The sequence below is a fragment of the Leucoraja erinacea genome, chromosome 1, assembly GCF_028641065.1.
Source record: "Leucoraja erinacea ecotype New England chromosome 1, Leri_hhj_1, whole genome shotgun sequence".
Classification (NCBI taxonomy): domain Eukaryota; kingdom Metazoa; phylum Chordata; class Chondrichthyes; order Rajiformes; family Rajidae; genus Leucoraja; species Leucoraja erinaceus.
In genome coordinates, this window is record NC_073377.1 from 54,012,672 (window position 1) to 54,033,762 (window position 21,091).

At 39.3% G+C, this 21,091-nt stretch overlaps 1 protein-coding gene across 2 annotated transcripts in view; it reads left to right on the forward strand.

Annotated features, from left to right (window-relative positions):
* ipo11 (importin 11) overlaps nt 1–21,091 on the forward strand; it is a 333,610-nt gene that overhangs the window by 168,390 nt on the left and 144,129 nt on the right. For both annotated transcript variants that reach the window (XM_055634916.1, XM_055634917.1), the window contains exons 24-28: nt 2,184–2,263; nt 3,666–3,746; nt 10,344–10,439; nt 13,079–13,192; nt 20,781–20,902. In XM_055634916.1, coding sequence (XP_055490891.1) covers nt 2,184–2,263; nt 3,666–3,746; nt 10,344–10,439; nt 13,079–13,192; nt 20,781–20,902 — 493 coding nt within the window. The remainder of the gene's footprint in view (nt 1–2,183; nt 2,264–3,665; nt 3,747–10,343; nt 10,440–13,078; nt 13,193–20,780; nt 20,903–21,091) is intronic.

A 21,091-nucleotide genomic window follows, 5' to 3' on the forward strand; every position in this document is an offset into this window, starting at 1 on the left:
TGAAATATATGTGATTTTTTAACAGATTGCTTAATTCATCCCTTGTTATTGCAAAAGTAATATGTGAGTCCTATATGAAAAATTCATTATTTCAGAAAGTTGATGAAAATTTAGTCATTTTTGTCATGTAAAGGAGATGGATAATTTTGTTTGTCATTATTATTCTGTCATTTCCACTATTTAGAGCACTCCTGTTTAAAATTATTAAGATACTAATTTGTTATAAAGCTAATGATTAATTGCTCACAGAGCAAATACAACACATTTAAGTTCTTAGTTCAACATATTAATTTCATGCTGTAAAGTGGTTTATTAATCTTTTTCTATTGGAACGGGGCATTGTACAATAACCTATGAACAGTAAATTATTAAATACCAGCACTAGTTGAATGTAAATGGTGCCAAATCTTCATTCATTTTAAGGCAGTTGTTTGGGTCTTCCCTGTCCTTCAGTCGAACAAGACATTGTCTTCTGGTTTATTTTCCACCATTTCTTATACATAAAAGATGCTATTATAATTGTACTGGTTGAGAAAATTATGTCTAATTAACTCATGGATTGTTTCCCTATGCACCTGAAATCCCACACCAGCATTAGAGGCCATAAAACATTTTTTTTACAAATAAATGCTTTTTTACACTGTTTCAACATTCCACATTATTAAAGAGTACATCAAGCACCAATTTCTGCAGGATGCAAAAAATAAGCATGTTGCTGTGTACTCTTTTTCTGAAAGTTTAATTGCATTGGAAATATCTTCAAGATATTTGGCATTTACTGGTATGTAACTATAATCTGTGGCAATTTAGATACCTACAATACAGACTATAAAAAGTTGATGCTTAATTCTTCTGGTATATATAACATTTTCATGTGCAAATTATCTTAAATACCGTCATGCAATCCCTGGTGCTACTAATTATGTTATAAAAAGTGGTATCTCATGCTTTTGGATTTTAATTATTGTTAAAATTAATAAATCTATTCTTAACTTGTTCTTTTACTCTCAACTTTTAAGATATTTATCTTTCTTTAGCCTTATAGACTTATCTAGTCTTTAGTCTTAAGAAGATTCACAACTAAAATGGATTTCTAAATGTGACAAACTGCAGTGATGAAATCTCTAGGAAATTAATGAGCAATAATAATGAAAAACAAACACACTTTGTTTACTCTTTGAGACAGATTATGGGCATTAGTATGAATTCAATTGCTTGAGAAGAAATTGTACTTCGACTGTTTGAGTGTCAATTTCAACAGATTTTGTGTAGTTGATGGTCACACTCATAAATGAACTCCGAACAAAATGTAATGTAGTCTAAGGGAGGTAGCTGACTCAAGCTGTAGAACAAATTCATTTATATCTTGAGAATATTTCAAAGCATTATGCTATCGTGTAAGAATAGGGTGAGAACACGAAGGAAAGAAACATTCTTTGCAGGAAAAAAACATGAAAACAATTAGAAATGGTTAGCCTAATTAAAATAAAACATTATTCACATAAAATACTTGATTTTTAAAATATGCGTGGTAACAAAATGTTTGTAATTGAGTGTAATCACTATCCGGGTGTAGACATTCTTTCAATTTTGTGCTTCTATGTTATACTCATGGGGAGTCCATTGAGGGCACTGGTAATATAACAGCTTTACATTACTTGTGCTTAATGATTTGCATATTTGTATAGAAATCCTGATGAGATCATTGGTTATGTGTGGAGCTATTGTAGTTAAGCCGGTGACTGCTTTTGTTTTTTGCTAAATAAAGGGCTATGTTTTGGAGTGTGATTGGCTCCAGTTTAATACTTGTACGCAAGATCTTCTGCTTCACCAACAATGGCTGGATTTTATTGTGAGAAATTTAGGAATGCAATTGTATTATAATCACAGCATGGTGAGGCCATTAATAAATGTAGGTTTTGGGATATCTGAAAAATTAAATGACTTTCTAATTGTGCAGACGTTTCCATTATTGATAACTGGTTTCATTAATTTTTGTCCCACACTTACTGAGATATTTTTTTCTGTAAATACCTCATGGTGGAGACAATGGCAGGTTTGAATCGTTCAATTATCAGATTGCCAATTAACAATGCCTTCCCTTTTAAAAAAAATCTAAAACGAGTATTTAATTTTACCCCTATTGGCCTCTAATATGTATTTTATGTTTTATTTAATTGCAGAGCTTAGTTCTGAAAATGTAAAGACTTGTTTCCAGATAATAAATGCTTACATTTTCTTGACCTCTTCAGAATTTCTGCAGGTAACAATAAAAATCTTAAGCTATTTTATTAAACAGTTACATGTACCACAATCAATACCACTCTGGCAAACATAGTTGCATGTAATCACTTTTATAGTTATTTTCTTTTGCTTTTATTGTCAAACCCTTTTGCTTCCGTGAGCCAGTTTCTCAAAATCATGCAGACAAAAACTAAATTTGCAAGCAAAGTGAAATAAATATTAAATAGATGTTTATTTGTAATTAATTTTAAAGTTGAACATTTAATTTATTTCACATTTTCCAAACTCTGAGCATTGTTTGGGTTGATTGTCTAGAAGAAGTATATTTTTCACACTGAAGTCTGGCTCAGTCAGTGGCACCTAGGAATAGACTGGGTGACAACCAAGAATAGTTTGGTGACTACTGGAGAGACAGTTGACGGCACGGAAAGACGGTACCCGGGACAGGCTGGGTTAGAACCCCAGTCTGTGTCTTTTGTGAGAAAGACACCCAATAAAGCTACAGAAAGGCCTAATGAACCACCATGGCCTAAAAATCCATCAGGCGAGAATGAAATGCTCGGAGAAGGAGAAAGAGGTGCAGCGCACAGGCCTTGAACCTGGTGAGACGCAGGAGGAGCCCAGCCAGGACTCACCCCACAGAGCCCAGTCCCTCTACGCATTAGAGCCTCACAACCCCTGCAGAGTAGTTATTAAGATGGCTGATCCGTGGGCGGTTGCTGCTGGGACGCAAGTTGGGGCCTGATCAACCCCAGCTAAGTCGCCTGGGCGAGGGTGTCTGATGTTGTGAGACCCGAAACACCCGATGACCCCAGGTCACATCACTGAGGGTGCGTCCCATCGCATCTAGAAGATGTATATTTTTCACACTCAGTGAAGGTTGATTTACGCTTTGCTTTGCAAACACTCAAATATTGTTGTAAATAGATGGTAACAATTTTCTGTTCATGGAATTTAAGAAATTCCAAAATTTGACTGGTTGAATTGATTGAAAGATACAGCATGGAAACGGGCCCTTTGGCCCACTGAGTCCGTTGACCATTGTTCACCTATTCACAATTTTGATTCCACTCCCTGCGCACTTGGGGTAATTTACCAGCACTCTTTAAAGTTAACAAATACTTGGCAATTTATCAAAATAGCCTTTTGCTTGCACAAAAGTTAAGAATTAGGAAAAATGTTATTGTTAATAATTCAGCAATAAACTCTTCAAATTACAATTTCATAAAAAGAAAAAGAAATTGTGTTGATAATGAATTTGTTTTAAAAATTTTCCTTTAGAAATGTATTTTTATGCTTTTTCAGCATGGCACACTGCCGTGCTACAGTATTATGTGTTAGCAACAGTATTTTCACTTGCATATCAATATTTATGTATTTATTTATAATAACAATGCAAATATGAAAATTATTTGTTGCAGAATTTTGCTGCTGCTTTGTGCCAGTCCTTCTGTGAACTGATGCAGGATATCACCACTGAAGGGCAAGTTCAAGTACTTAAGGTAGTGATTTTAATTTGTAAACTGGTATTATTGAGAATGCTTTAGCCCATGCTTAATTTCCAAAGAAGATTTTGGATATAGATGCTCCATGGCAGTATGTAAATTCTGGTAATGTAGGTGATATAAGAGATTATTTTAACCACCTGCATCTCTCTTGGTCCAAAACCCTTTAGCCTTCATATGGTCTGCTACTTTTAGTGTTAGTTTTCATTAGTTATGTTGCTCAGCCCCATTCAATCTCAAGAATGTTTCATTGTCTTGTGTCCAGAAACACCATAATAAACAACAACAAATAGTTCAGTGTGTATATATATATATATATATATATATATATATATATATAATATATAATAACCAAACAAACAGTAATAGTGCAAAGACAAAAACATTGTCCCCAAGTCTATGTAGTTCAGAGATTATTTGGAAGTTGTAGTGTTCAATAGCCTGATGGTTGTATGGACAAAGCTGCTTCTGAACCTGGACGTTAGAGTTCTTAGGCTCCTACACCACCTTCCCGATGGATGGAGTGAAATGTGAGCATGGCCAGGGTGGTGTGAGTCTCTGATGATGCTTCATCGTTTCTCCACTTATTGCATTTTTAGTTACCTTCTGTTGTTTCTTAAGCTTCCAAATCCTCCAGCTTCCCATTCATCTTTGCAATGTCAGTGCCCTCCATAATGTTTGGGACAAAGACCCATCATTTATTTATTTGCCTCTGTACGCCACAATTTAAGATTTGAGATTAAAAAAATCACGTCGTTAAAGTGCACATTGTCAGATTTTATTAAACGATATTTTTTATAAATTTTGGTTTCACCATGTAGAAATTACAGCAGTGTTTATACATAGTCCCCCCATTTCAGGGCACCATAATGTTTGGGACACATGACTTCACAGGTGTTTGTAATTGCTCAGGGGTGTTTAATTGCCTCCTTAATAAACGAGCTCTCAGCTTGTCTTTCCATCACTTTCGGAAACTTTTATTGCTGTTTACCAACATGGGGATCAAAGTTGTGCCAATGAAAGTCAAAGAAGCCATTATGAGACTGAGAAACAAGAATAAAACTGTTAGAGACATCAGCCAAACCTGAGGCTTACCAAAATCAACTGTTTGGAACATCATTAAGAAGAAAGAGAGCACTGGTGAGCTTACTAATCGCAAAGGGACTGGCAGGCAAAGGAAGACCTCCACAGCTGATGACAGAATTCTCTCTAAAGAAAAATCTCCAAACACCTGTCCGACAGATCAGAAACACTCTCCAGGGGTCAGGTGTTGATTTGTCAATGACCACTGTCCGCAGAGGACTTCATGAACAGAAATACCGAGGCTACACTGCAAGATGCAAACCACTGGTTAGCCACAAAAATAGGATGGCCGGATTACAGTTTGCCAAGAAGTACTTAAAAGAGCAACCACAGTTCTGGAAAAAGGTCATGTGGACAGATGAGACGAAGATTAACATATCAGGGTGATGGCAAGAGCAAAGTATGGAGGAGAGAAGGAACTGCCCAAGATCCAAAGCATACCACCTCATCTGTGATACACGGTGGTGGGGGTGTTATGGCCTGGGCATGTATGGCTGCTGAAGGTACTGGCTCACTTATCTTCATTGCCGATACAACTGCTGATGTAGTATAATGAATTCTGAAGTGTGTAGACGGATCCTATCTGCTCAAGTTCAAACAAATGCCTCAAAACCCATTGGCCGGCAGTTCATTTTATAGAAAGACAATGATCCCAAACATACTGATAAAGCAACCAAGGAGTTTCTCAAAGCTAAAAAATTGTTAATTCTTGAGTGGCCAAGTCAATCACTCAATCTGAACCAATTGAGCATGCCTTTTATATGCTGAAGAGTAAACTGGAAGGGACTAGCCCCCAAAACAAGCATAAGCTAAAGATTGCTGCAATACAGACCTAGCAGAGCATCACCAGGGGAGACACCCAGCAACTGGTGATGTCCATGAATCGCAGATTTCAAGCAGTCATTGCATGCAAAGGATATGCACCAAAAATACTAAACATGACTACTTTCATTTACGTGACATTGCTGTGTCCTAAACATTATGGTGCCCTGAAATAGGGGGACTATGTATAAACACTGCTGTAATTTTTACATGCAGAAATCAAAATGTACACAAATGGCCTTTATTAAAATCTGACAATGTGCACTTTAACCACATGTGATTTTTTTTTTTTACTATTCCAAATCTCAAATTGTGGAGTACAGAGGCAAATAAATAAATGATGGGTCTAGGTCCCAATCATTATGGAGGGCACTGTACCTCAGCATTTTCAATCTTAGCCTGTCTTCCCCTCATTTCTTTCGACTGTCTCCCATTTTGTGATCTCTGTCTTCGACCATATTTATACATTGGTGATGAAGAATAAAAGTCTCTGAGCACTGCCTTAGGATGCTTGCCGAGACGACTATCCTGTAATAACTGTACACTTACCATGGCAGGTCCTGAGATCATGTATTTGACAAAAAAATGCTCACCGATAAAGATAATCAAAGGACAAATTACATTTTTTGTCACATACACCAATTGGTGCAGTGAAATTTGAGTTCCCATGCAGCACACAAATAAGATAAAACACAAAAACATCCCTACCCGCAGCAGAAGCAACGTTTCCCACTGTGAGGGAAGGCAACAGAGTTCAGTCCCCTTCCTCTGGTTCACCCGTGGTCGGGGCCTATTGAATCAATTAATCTATGAATGTAATCAATGAATCACAGGCTTCAGAATCCAGAACTGCACCAGTCAAATAAGTTGTTCTTTGAATGTTCTGTGATTGGTTCTTCAGAACAACATAGTCCACATTTCCTTGCATTGCTCCAGTGGATTGGGAATCACATCATTTTGTGCAGCCAGACCAGGAAAATGTCAGAAAATGCACTTTCAAATTTCAGGAGTGGGAAAAAATGTCTCAGAAAAACTAACTAAGTGCATCATGCAGAAACAGAATTTTTTTAAAAGCCGCTGCAAGTTGTGACATGGAAATCATTGATTAAAATGCATTAATTAATGTCACTCTAAGTTCAAAATTACATTTTGAAATCTAATCCAAATGCTTTAACAGTTTTGATTTTTTAAAATATTTTATTATTAGAATAAATTATTGCTGGAATAAAATATTCTCAAAAGTTTATTCTAGCACATTTATTGCCTGAATTTTGAAATGGCAATTCACATTTAATGCATTTCAATGCAAAGCTTTTGGATAATTTAGAAACAGAATATGGAAAATATTAATTCAGCAGCTTTATGTTAGTCTTGAATTTGTGTTACGAGGTAATCAAGGCAATGTTTTGGTTAGTTTATGAACGCTTTTCATTTTAGCTTTTGATAATAACATAGATAATAACAGACAAATATTATCAGTTAACTAACTGAACCTTTGTTGCAGCCATCATGGCCTCCTTGATTAGTTTGTTCTGGTAGCGTTAAATGGGAATTTGCAACATTGGTAAAATTGATCAAATGGTTGTATAAGAAGCTACCACTGTAAAAACTAATTTTAACAATTATATGATCATTGTTTATTCATATTTTTATAATACTGAAGTTTGTGCTTTTGAAAAATGTTATTTTAAATTCTAGATTCCAGTCCCTTTCGAGCAAATGACTGCTTACACTGCTTCATTTTAAAATTGTGTGCCAGACATACTGCTTAAAATATCATTTTATTCATTTGATGCCTGATGAGGGTAGTTCAGGGTCTCAGAAGTAAATAGGAAGGCAGGGATCATTGCTGCCTGGAAAACCAAAAAGTTGTGCTGGATCTCAATATTCAATTATTTTGCTCAATCGACTGAAGGCTTTATCCTGTGCATAAAGACAGATATTAGTTTCATCTTTGTTATCTGCCTTTGCTAAGGGGTGCATGGTGAGGTATAGGGCCTAGTCCACATTATCCAGGGTCTCACTTTGACCTTTATTGTTGGAGGGATGTGATATGGAAGGCTCAGATTGGTAGAGCACTTCTGTTTGGTGGCTGCTGATTGTGAGGCCCAAGCTCTTGCTTCAGTGAATGCATTGTTGATGGTTTGGAGCTGCTTGGCTGACATACCTTGTGTGGTATTATGGACCAAACATAAGGCATAGACACATTTGTGTCTGCGGTTGAATTTGAGGAGGGTGTATCACAATTCCCTTGATTAATGAAATCAAAGGCTTGAGTGAGGTTAAGAAAAGGATGTATAATATCTGGTGCTGCTCCCTGCAATTTTCTTGAAGCTTTTGCATAATGAAATTCATGTATATTCCCACTGGATGGAGAAAAATCACAAGTGGATTTGCTTGGTGGCCTTTGGGATTGAGGAAGACCCGGGAGATAATTTTTCCTGTATGATGCAACCCAGGAGGCTCTATGTAATTAAGTCAGTTGTACTTGTTTCCTTAATGAAGGTAAATACTTTGAGCAGGGATCTAAAGCACTGGAAAAACACAATATGGTCCTTAAAATCTTCCAAACTCTCTGGAAAGACAAGTGGTCCTCGAAGAGTGTCCACTCCCTCACTAATATCCCCACCATTGAGGGCCTAGCTGTACACTGTCTGTGTACCCACCATCAGAATCCTGAACCTCCGAACTCTATTGTGGGAGGAGATTAGCCGGCAGATAAGTGAAAAATTAAGTCTCCTTGAAGAAATGCAGCTCCTGGGAACCTGTGATCCATGGCACATTAAAGTAGAGAAAGTTAATTGGTATGGTCTTGAGAATCCAGAATCAGCAGCGCACAAAAATCCTGCATAGGTAGTGAAACGAGCGAAACAACTCAAAATTCACCCACCCGCCATCCTACATTACATGCCCCATCACTGGCCTGCAGTTTGCATAGCGGCTACATTGGGCACTCCAGAATCCATAAAACTGGAATAGAAGTAAGTGATCTTGGATCCCAATGATTCTGCTTGAAGAAGACGATTCCTTGGACCATTCATTAATCTGGAAGACATTTAATGGCCCATTTGTGAATCCAAATCGCAAATATCTATGATTTAAATCTGATTGTAAGCCGAAGGTAGACACAAAATGCTGGAGTAACTCACAGAGAAGGAAATGGTGATGTTTCGAGTTGAGACCCTTCTTTGGGTCTCGGCCCGAAACATCACCCATTCCTTCTCTCCAGAGATGCTACCTGTCCTGCTGAGTTACTCCATAATTTTGTGTCTATCTTCGTTTTAAACCAGCGTCTGCACTTCCTTCCTGCTGCTTGTAAACTACTTGTATGTTCTTTTTCTAACTCGTTGAGACTTATCCAAGATTATGTTTGCACAGTTCCTTTTCAATCTTTCACAGAAACATTCTACAGTGGCATTTTATTAATATGAACGACCGGCTCATAGCTTTTCCCACTTGCTTATTGAAATGTTGGCATATGACAGCAGTAGGGAGGAAATATGGTAGAGATGCAGAATCGGAAAAAGCTTTTGTTTGTTTGAAATTCCCATAACATTTCTCCAATTTCTCATATCATGAAAGGATCAATTCAGATTGAGCAATTTGAGCAGGTAGTCACTGCAGAAATGTCATGTTTGCACAACTGAATGTGTTAGTGAGTTCAAAACAATAATAATGGGTAAGCATCATTCAAAGTAAATAGTGCCAGTCTGATCATTTCAACCAAGAAATAATCTAATCACTTATCCTTGGCATGTAATTACATTACCATTGCCAAGTAACCTGCCCCCAATATTCATTGGGTAACTGTTGACTAGAAATGCATTACTGCAGCTGCAAGAGGTGGGGTATCCTGTGGCAGGTGACTCATCTCTTGCTGCCTCAGGGCGTTTTCGCCATCTATAAGGCACAAATTTAGGACATGAATGAATATACTTCACTTGCATTAAGGAGTGTAATTCCAAAACTCAAGATGGCCAACACCATCATTGAAGATGAGGGTAAATTTCTTCATCAATGTCTGCCTTCAGTGTGCTGGCATAGCCTTTGGTAAATTGAGGATAAAGGAGTTTGAAAATCACCATCTCAGAGGATGGTTCTTGAACAAGATAGTTCGTTTTGCTTTTTCTTTTTGCAAATATAGTTTATCAAATATCAGGGTAAAATAAAAGGAATGTAACAGCTTGGTATGCTGGATTTGAGAATTAGAGTCTTAATTGAAACAGTAATCTGTAAGCAGTAAAAATGAGCCCATGCTTTGAGTTAGATATAATTGAACAAAATAATTGGATTTTAAATGCATTCAAAGCAGTAATACCCAAAGTAGTTCAAGAATCTGTTTTTCATTTGTATTAGTTTATATTGTGTGCTACATTAATGTAATTAAGCTCTAAATAATTTTTGTAGCCTATTTTCAGTTGGCTCATTGCACAATTTCCCAGGATTTACAATAAGGCCAAGAAGTTTATTAGATGATCGTGCAGGAATGACGATTCTAATAATTGTGATCCACGCAGGTTGCATGGCACCTTGATTCATAACTGTAATGTTCTTTCAGTCGATGGAAAAATCTTCCTTGGTTTTTCATTATTAAAGTATTTTGAAAAATGTACCAATTTTCTATATTTCTTAATGTTTTAGAGATTTTGATAGCCTCTAATGCAACTAATAAATCTTATTATTTTCTAGGTTGTAGAAAATATTCTAAAAGTGAACCCTATATTAGGGCCTCAGATGTTTCAGCCGATTCTTCCATCGGTCCTTAAAGGAATCTTGGATGGAGAGGTAGGAATTTAGCAATATCTCCATGGATGACATATCCAACAAGTACTGAGCAACTTTGTAAGAATTGTAAGACTAACAAGTATTCCAAGTGTCAGCCCACAAGAAGATTGAGCAGAATCAACCTGACCGCTCTTTCCAAACGAAACACTGGACAATTAACTTCCATTTCACAATATGGAGTTTAGTGACCCACAATATGGATTCTTAATGGACAGTCCCAGTGATTGCCTCTTCTACTTTGACAGAGCAGCCCAGTGGGACATCGCGGGCAGCAGATGGTCAGCTTAAGAACTAGGCAAGGAGTAGATATTCTTCTATAGCGAGAAACCTGTAAAAGAATGTTGTTGATCATTTTATGATCAAGATGTTTATCTTATTACGGCATGGAATATGATCATTTGATCCAGCGAGCCCATGCAGAATCCTGAAGCACCATTCTCAACAATCCCAAGCCCTTTGCGCTTCCCTACACCCCCTCCCCCTCCTTCACCCCAACCTGGCCCAGGAGGGGGGGAGAGAGGAGGGGGGACGAGTGGGGGAAAGGGAGGGGAGGGGGTTGGAGGGAGTGGGGGGCGGGGGGTTGTAGGGGGGTTGGGGGCGGGGGGGGAGGGGGGTTGGAGGGAGAGAGGGGCAGGGGAGGAGGGGGAGGGATGGGGGGGGGGGGGGGGGGGGAGAGAGGGGGGGGGAGAGGGGGGGGGGGAGGGGGGAGAGAGGAGGGGAGGGGGAGGGGGGGGGGAGGGGGGGGGGGTGGGGAAGGGGGGAGGGAGGGGAGGGGGGGGAGAGAAATGGAGGGGGAGAGGAGGGAGAGAGAAGGAAAGGGGAGGGGGAGAGGGGGAGAGAGGGAAGGAGAGATGGAGAGAGAGAGAGATAGAAAGGAAAGGGAGAGTGGAGAGGAGGGGGAGAGGAGAGGAGAGGAGGGGGAGAGGGGGAAAGGGAAGGGAGGGGGCTGGAGGGGAGATAGAGGGGGGAGGAGAGGGGAGGGGGGGAGAGGGGGGGGGGTAGAGGAGTGGGGGAGAGAGGGGAAGGAGGGGGGTTGGAGAGGGAGGAGAGGGTAGAGAGAGGGAGGAGAGGGAGAGGGAGGATGGGGGAGGAAGGGTGAGATGGAGGGGAGGGGTGAGAGAAGGGGGGAGAGGTGGGGGGGGAGGAGGAGCCGCGCTAACGAGCGGGCTGCGAAAAGCATAGAGAGCCAGGGGAGAGAGAGAGAGCTCTAGTACAGGGCCCGACTCTGGGACATAGCGCTCGGCATCTCTCGGGAAACATACTGCGTGTCGTTCTTTGCGACGTCATCGCTTGGGTGCTCCTCGGCACCCGAACCGAAGCGCGAGCGTACTGTATTTTTTCATCGGCTTCAATCCAGAGCCCGGTGGGGGGGGTGGGGGGGGGGCGTCCGGGCCTCGGGCGGGATGGAGCCCTTCGGATGGCAGGCCGGTAGACTGTGAGCGAGAGGAGCTGTTGCGACGTCATCAGCTCGTTAGATTTTTAAAAGATGTCAGATTTGTGAAGAATTGCAAGATATAACTTGGGAAATAATTAATAAAATTTCCAGATGAGGGGATTTTTGACATGAGGTAAATCTCTACTGGAATATGTAAACATTTTACCGTTAGCGCGTCGGGTTTTCGAGGAGATGGGAATCAAAGAAATACAGAATTAAACTCACAAGGCACAAACAAGTACACCAATATCCAAGATCAGATATAATATAGATCAGATATAATTTAGATGTGTATCGATGAGATGTAGCACCAGTCCCTACACCTTCTCACTTGGGACCCTAGCAGCCCTTCCAGATGAGATGGAGATTTACATGCACCTCCTCTGACTTTATCTAATGCATTTGCTGCTTCTGATATTGCCTCCTTTATTTTGTAGACTAGTGAACCATTTTGAAGAACATTTGCACTCAGTTTGCCTTGGCCTGCTGTATTTTCCCGTTGCTTACAATGTTAGTTCCCCTTCCCATTGCCAGAGTCAGGCCACAAGCAAACTGGTGACAACCCATCATATTCTCCTTATCTCAGAGCCTTTTTTGTACACCCCCCACCGGTATCCATCTATCACTTGGCAGGCTTCTCCCAACCACTTCTTTCTCTTTTTTCCACCCTACTACAATTGGTCTGAAGAAAGGTCCCAGCCAACATGTTGCCCATTCATGTCCTCCAGAGATGCTGTCTGACCTGCTGAATTACTCCAGCAGTTTGTCTTTTTTGTTTTTGTTTAATACAGTATTTAATGCCTTTACTTAGCTCTTGTTATTGACTTGACATCACTGAGAAACCAACTAACTAATGCTGATATTTCGTGTTGTTAAATCATTCGGAATGTATTGCATCCTATTTCAGCAAGGAGTCAAGCATTGTAAATAAAGTAATTTAGGATGCTTTGTAATTAACCAAGAAAGTGTTCATGTTGCTCTAAAGAAAATAAGCCATTGCTTTGATTTGACACAACTAGACAGTGGCTTATTTTTATTTCTCCAACACAAGAAAGGAGAATTGTAAGTTTTACAGAGGAAGCTTTCAAACTTATTTATGTTTGATGCAATTAATGGACATGTAAAAAAAACACATTAAATATAATCTTTTTAAAATATGTGTTATAAAATATGTTTATAACAACTTTTTATTGTTGTACTCCAGAGATATCCAGTAGTAATGTCAACATACCTAGGCATCACAGGCCGAGTACTATTGCAAAATACAGTCTTCTTCTCTTCCCTGCTCAATCAGATTGCATTAGAACTCAACCAGGAGGTAAGCTGACATCCAATTTTAAATTGAATTTGATCCTTAATTTGAAGCTTGAAAGTAATTCAGCACTTCTGCTTCATGTTCTGTTTTTAACTTGACTGGGATAGTTTCACCTCTTGTTAATATATAACTTGTAAGTATCGTAGGTTTGGAAATTAATAGTTGTGCATGAGCCATTGGGCAGAAAGAGCAGTACAGCAAAGATAGACAATGGAACCCTAAATATTATCATAGATAATTAAAATAATTGTGAAATAGTAATAACCCCAGGCTGATCAAAAAAGAGCATTCTTTGTTTTTACTAAATGTGCTGGGGTTTATTATTCTACAGGTATTAAGCATTTGTCCTATTGTCCAAATGTTTCTACCATGAACTTTTAGCTGTCTGAGAGAAAGTTTTGCAATGTATTAAAACAAATAAATTCTATGTCATTGACTTTGATGTTGGAGGCAAAAATATGTGGTATACGGTATAAAACCTGTCACTTCACTATCCAGACAACAATTTAAACTTGCAAATAATTTTCATTGTATTTATAGACATAAAGAATTGAATTCCAAATATTGAATTTCAAACTCTTCTTGGAAAGTTATGAAATATCATCACTTGTTGAAGTAGTTAGAACATAAATAAGCAGAAGTGGCCTATTTGGTCTTTTGAGAATCCACTGACATTTCTTCAGATCAATACCAATTTCCTGCATGATCACAATATTCCTTGATTCCCTTAATGTTCAGAAAGCAATCTTGTTTTTGAATTAACTTTAGTGTCCGAGTCCCCATACACCTATGCAGTGGAAGTTTCACCACCTTCATAAGTTCATAAGTGGTGCAGAATTAGGCCATTTGGCCCATCAAGTCTGCTTCGCTATTCAATCGTGGCTGATTTATTTCCCTCTCAACCCCATTATCCTGCCTTCTCCCTATAACCCCTGACACCTGTATTAATGAAGAATCTGTCACTCTCGCCTTATAAATTCCATTGACTTGGCCTCCACAACCTTCTGTGCCAACAAATTCCACAGATTCACCACCCTTTGACTAAAGAAATTCCTCCTCATCTTTCTAAAGGTACATTCCTTTATTCTGACGCTATGCGCTCTGGTCTTAGACTCTCCCTCTGGTGAAAACATTGTCTCCACATCCTCTCTATCCAGGCCATTCAGTATACGGTAAGTTTCAATGAAGTCTCCCCATCCTAAACTCCAGCAAGTACAGGTCAAGTGGTGTTAAACGCTCATCATATGTGAATCCAATCATTCCTGAGATCATTCTTCTAAAACTCTTCTGGACCCTCTCCAATGCCAGCACATCCTTCCTCAGATATGGGGCCCAAAACTGCTCCAAATGCAGTCTGACCAGTGTATTTTAAAGTCCAGCATTACATCCCTGTTTTTAATATTCTAGTATTCTCGAAATAAATGCTAGCATTGCATTTGCTTTCCTTACTACTGATTCAATTTGCAAATTAGCTTTATGGAAATCCTGTACCAACACCCAAATCCCTTTGCACCTCCAATTTCTGAATTCTCAGCCCACCTGTGTGAAGACATTTTCATCTCAGTCTTACATGGCCTACCTTTTTTTTGAAACTGCAACACCTGGTTGCAGAATCCTCAGCCAGCATTTTTGCTGTATCCAGCCCTTTGAATCTGGTGAGAAATTGATAAGCTTCAATGCACACTTCATTTCATTTTGCTAACCTCCAGGGAGAAGCAACAAGCCTACTCCATTCAATCTCTTATAAGACAAACATCAAAGGTGGGAAGGTTACGATGCGATTCTGAGAGGATCTATCTGATTTTGAAAAAGCCAAGAACTGATTAGGAACAGTACATGGGAAATTATGAGCTATAAATTTGATTGTGTCAGAAGATATGACCAAGGGGCTTGATGAGGGCAGGCGGTAGAGTTTATCTACAGGGACTTTTGCAAGACCTTTGATAAGATTCTGCATGGAGGCAGGTCCAGAAGGTTTGGTCACATGTGATCCAGGGATCATAGCGGACACAAAATTGTCTTAACTTCATATATGATAGGAACAGAATTAAGCCATTCAGCCCATCAAGTTTACTCTGCCATTCAATCATGGCCGATCTATCTTCCCCTCTTAACTCCATTCTCCTGCCTTCTCCTCATAACCCCTGACACCTGTACTAATCAAGAATCAATCTATTTCTGCCTTAAAAATATCCATTGACGGCCTCCACAGCCTTCAGTGGCAATGAATTCCACAAATTCACCACCCTCCTAAAGGAACGTCCTTTTATTCTGAGGTTATGATCTCTGGTCCTAGACTCTCCCACTAGTGGAAACATCCTCTCCACATCCACTCTATCCAGGCCTTTCACTATTCGGCAAGTTTCAATGAGGTGTCCCTTCATCCTTCTAAACTTAATCGGAATATATCAGTGGGTGGTAATGGGGGGTTGTTTTTCAACATTGGCTTGTCACCTGCCTGCATTCTGCTGGGATTAGCATTTGTCCTCATTTGGATGCTTTGTGGGTGGAAGATTAGTATTCTGTGGATGATACCCAAAGTTGGTGCTCTAGAATTGCTCGTGAAGGATCTATTGCATGGGGCCTTGAGCAATATTACGGGCTCTCCATTTCCATTCTACTTGGGGCAGTCCTCTAACCAGGGATCACAGTTTAAGTCCATAAAGGGTAGGCCCGTTTTGGATCCACGCTGACTTTGAGGAAAATCCTGTTTCGCCCAGAGTTGTGAATCTGTGGAATTCTCTGCCACAGAAGTCACTGGATGTTTTCAAGAAACAGTCATATACAGCTCTTGGGGCTAACGGAATCAAATGACATGGGAAGAAAGCAGGAAAGGGGTACTGATATTGGATGATCAGCCATTATCATATTGAATGATATGATAGCTCGTAGGGCCGAATGGCCTACTCGTGCACCTATTTTCTATGTTGTTATTATAATGGGATTTAGATCAACTGGGAAAATGGGCAATGGAATGGAATTTAACTTGGACAAGTACGAAGTGATGCATTTTGTGAAGTTAAAGCTTTTTCCCCCAGGGTGGATATACAACACTAATGGCATTGGTATAAGGTGGTGAGGGTCACAGTTTAAGAGACCCCTACAGTTTTTAAAACTTTAACTCGATGTCCTTATGCTTGTAGCTCATTGACTGACATGAAGAAGGTAAGCAGCCATATATATTTACTATCTTGTCTATCTTTGGTCAGTACTTTAGGGATGAGTACACGCAGTGGGTCATCTGTTCTTGACACTTTTTAAAGCCATTAACTGTGTATATCCCACCTCTTTAACTTCACAAAAACACTTCGTACTTGTCCCCTTAAACCATTTATCGCAATGCCACTAGTTGTTGGACATTTCCATTATGGGGGAAAAAGGTTGTGACTGTCTAGGCCTATCGCCTACCTCTCAGCATTTTTTATACAATCTATTCAGGCTGATCATCCAATATCAGTACCCATTCCAGAGAATTATTTTCTGTTCATGAATTTGATTCCGTTAACCCCAAGAGCTGTATGTCGTTGCTCTTTCTGGAAAACATCCAGTGAATGTCATGTGGCAGAGAATTCCAGGAGTAGGATTCACAACTCTCGGCGAAAAGGTTTTATCCTCATCTCAACGCAAACGGCCTACCCCTTATTCTTAAACTGGTCAATCCCAGTTCTGGATTTATGAAGGGGAAACCATTTTCCCTTATATTGTTTAATTTTTAGCCTCCTTCACGGTAGAATTCTAATGGAGAGCCAGTTTGGTGTGTATCTGCATCTACTAATCTTCCACATGCAATCTCATCCAAATGATGACAAATGCTAATCCCAGCAGCACACCACAGGTCACAAGCCGATATGAAAAACAAGCCTCCATTACCACCCACTGATTCCTTCCACTTAGAATAGAATAGAATAGAATAGAATAGTTTCTTTATTGTCATTGTAACAAGAACCATGTACAACGAAATTTAAAATGTCAGCCAGTCAGTGCAGACAAAGGAATTAAATGTAACATCTCCAAGTTTGCGGATGACAAAAAGCTGGGTGGCAGTGTGAGCTACGAGGAGGATGCTATGAGGATGAAGGGTGACTTGGATAGGTTGGGTGAGTGGGCAGATGCATGGCAGATGCTGTATAATGTGGATAAATGTGAGGTTATCCACTTTGGTGCAAGAACAAGGAGGCAGATTATTATCTGAATGGTGTCAGATTAGGAAAAGGGGAGTTGCAACAAGATCTTGGTGTACATCAGTCACTGAAAGTAAGCATGCAGGTACAGCAGGCATTGAAGAAAGTAAATGACATGTTGGCCTTCATAGAGAGAGGATTTCAGTTTAGGCGCAAGGATTCCTACTGCAGTTGTACAGGGCCCTGGTGAGACCACACAAAGTGTGCACAGATATGGCCTCTTAATTTGAGGGAGGACATTCTTGCTATTGATGGAGCGCAGTGTAAGTTTACCAGGTTAATTCCCAGGATGGCAGCAAATGACATATGACATAAGAATGGATCGACTGGGCTTATATTCACTGGAATTTAGGAGGATGAGAGGGAATCTTATAGAAACATGTAAAATTCTAAAGGAATTGAATAGGCTAGATGCAGGAAATATGTTTCCGATGTTGGAGGAGTCCAGAACCAGGGGTCACAGTTTAAGAATAAATGGTAGGCCATTGAGGACTGAGAATCAAGGGATATGGGGAGAAAGCAGGAACAGGGTACTGATTCTGGATGATCAGCCATGAGCATATTGAATGGCGGTGCTGGCTAGAAGGGCTGAATGGCCTACTTCTGCACCTACTTTTGATGTGTCTAATGCCCCTGTCCCACTTAGGAAACCTGAACGGAAACCTATGGAGACTTTGCGCCCCACCCAAGGTTTCCATGCGGTTCCCGGAGGTTTTTCATCAGCCTCCCTAATGGTCGAAAGTGGTTTCCGCTTCTTCTATGTTCCGGGGATTATTTCAAACAATTCAAAACCTGCCGCGACTAAAAATAGGTTGCGGTTTAAAAAATCGGTAATTTTTTAGTCAAAGCCAGTTGCCATGCTTGTTGAAGGTGGTTGCCGGAGGTTGCAGGTAGTGGGAGGTAACACCTGCAACCGGCTTCGACTAAAAAATTACCGATTTTTAAAACGGCAACCTATTTTTAGTCGCAGCCGGTTTCGAATTTTTTGAAATAATCGCCAGAACATAGAAGAAACGGAAACCGCTTTCAACCATTAGGAAGACTGACCAAAAATCTCCGGGAACCGCACGGAAACCGCACGGAAACCTTGGGTGGAGCGCAAAGTCTCCAGAGGTTTCCTTTCAGATTTCCTAAGTGGGACAGGGGCATAAGTCTACTCCGCTATTCAATCATTGCTGATCTATCTCTCCCCCCAAACCCCATTCTCCTGCCTTCTCCCCATAACCTCTTGACACCTGTACTAATCAAGCGTAACAGATGATGTTGAAGTTTGTTTATTCTGGTTAAGTATTTACAAATCTGGAATACAAGCTACTTGCAAATGTTAAACAAATTTAAGGTAATCAGGTTAATCCATAGGATGTTTGGTCATATATGTTTAGTTAGTTTTTAGTTTAGTTTATTGTCAAATGTACCGAGGTACAGTGAAAAGCTTGTATTTTATTGCATGCTCTACAGTCAGCGGAATGACTATACATGATTACAATCAAACTGTCCACAGTGTACGTATACAGGATAAAGGGAATAATGTTTATTGCAAAATACAGTCTAATTAAAGATAGCCTGAGGGTTTCCAATGAGGTAGACGGTCGTTTGTAAATTACCTGAATGTCATTGAGTAAAAATAAACAATTTACAATCACTCTTCAGTCATTAAAAAAGTCATTAGCATTCTGATGCTTTCCAAATGGCAAAATAGCATGTTGCATTCATGCAAGTAGTCACAAAAAACACGCAGCATAATATACAAATGCAAGTATATTTTTCTCTCTCTCGTAATGTTGCAGTGGCTTGATGGTATTGTCCATCATCAGCAATAAATTACACATTTTAAACTTTATTTGAAATCAAAATTGGGTAGCTGCATTTTCTGTGTAAAAATTATCCCTAATTATCTCCATTCTTTAAATACTGAATAAACTGTTGGAGCAGTGATCTCATAGGTATATCTTCTTGTGAGGCTTTTCTGATTTAGTGTTCTGGCAAGTTTGTCTTCTTTCTTTAATTCTTTAAATCCATTGCTGCTTTGTATTTATTTAAAATGTAAAGATGGGCAAACGTGTCATGAAATAAAATACTGCAAGTGATTTTTAATTTAGAAGATTCCTATTTACTCTTGAAGCATTGAAGTATTCCTGAGGCACTAATGTATTAATCGAGCATTTTGCTGATTTATGATTTTAAATTTAAATGTTTTTTTAATTAATGATAGATTGCTTTGATTTAATTGTCATAATTTCGATGCTTCTGATAACGTTCAATCACCAAGATTGTTTTTCAAGGAATGGAGAATCAAGGATATAATGTAACACCGTAACACCAAAAAACCTTAGACAATAGATTAGATATCAGAAACAAACATTTCTAAATGCCAGATATATTCAGAAACAACAGTAGTGCAGCAAATTACATTGCTGCTTCATAGCTCCAGAGGTTCGGGTTCAATTCTGAGCTCAGATACTGTCCTTGCAGAGTTTGTACATTCTCCCTATCAGTGCAGATTTCTGTGGGGTAGCCTCACAGATTCCCAACACAGGTTGGCAGGCAATTGGCTGCTCTAAATTATCCCTTGAGTATGTTGTGGTCAAAAGAATCACAGATGGTGGATATATGAAAGGGAAGGCATGGCTACTTTGAAATGAGGAGGGAAGGGATGAGATTTGTGGGATTGCTCAGCTGGTAGCCGACGTGGATCCAATAGGCCACACGGTCTGTCACAGTAAATAAATAAAACTGATAGTCTAATCCTGGTGATGATGAGTTATTAAAAATAATAATCCAAAGCAAAATATATATATCCATTTCGACAAATGTGAAATAATATAAGAATGCCACCCTGAATTTCTTAAAAGCAAATTGTCTAACTAACAATTAAGTATTTTGATGAAATTCCATTTTTTTTGCTGTTTTGCACATACTCCTTTTTTTTTGGGATGTGAATACTCTGGGCAGACCAGGATATATTGTCCAGGGAGTTGGTGATTAGTTCCTCGTTGACTAACTACTCTCCTTTAGTTCAAGGTGCTCCCATTAAGCTCTAGGGTAAGGAGTTCCAGGATTTGGACCATGGTAAATTTGACTAATGACTTTCACAGGGATGTTGTACAGTACGACAGAACTGAAGAGTCTAGGTAGCTGTTTTTGTCTTTTTACCCTAATTATTAAAGACATGTTCACTGTTTTCTGATTAGAATTGGATTGCCAGAAAGCACGTTTCTCTTTTAGCTTTCCAGTCTCATTTTGGTTTCAACATTTAATCCACTCACAATTATAGTTGTACATCATGCATAATATTTTTATTCATACTGTTTTGCACTAATAAGCTGAAGATTTAAATAAAAATCTGTCCAATGTTATGCCATTTAATTTTAATTGAAACAATGAGTTCATTGATTTTGTCTTCTTTATAGATGGATCAGCTTCTTGGCAATTTAATTGAGATGTGGGTTGAGCGAATGGACAACATTACACAACCAGAGAGACGAAAGCTTTCTGCATTGGCATTACTTTCACTCTTGCCATCAGAAAACAGGCAAGTTTGTCTTCCTTATGCTACAATACAAAGCCAACCATATAGTCTTCAGTGTCCTGATTAAAGTTGGTACTTACTTGACATGCCAGTTGAAAGTGCCTAAATCTTTAGCTGGTTAGGTGATTGTTAATGAGTGATTCACAGTGGAAGCTGGTTTAAGATCTGCTATTGATTTAAAGTGCGTCGTTG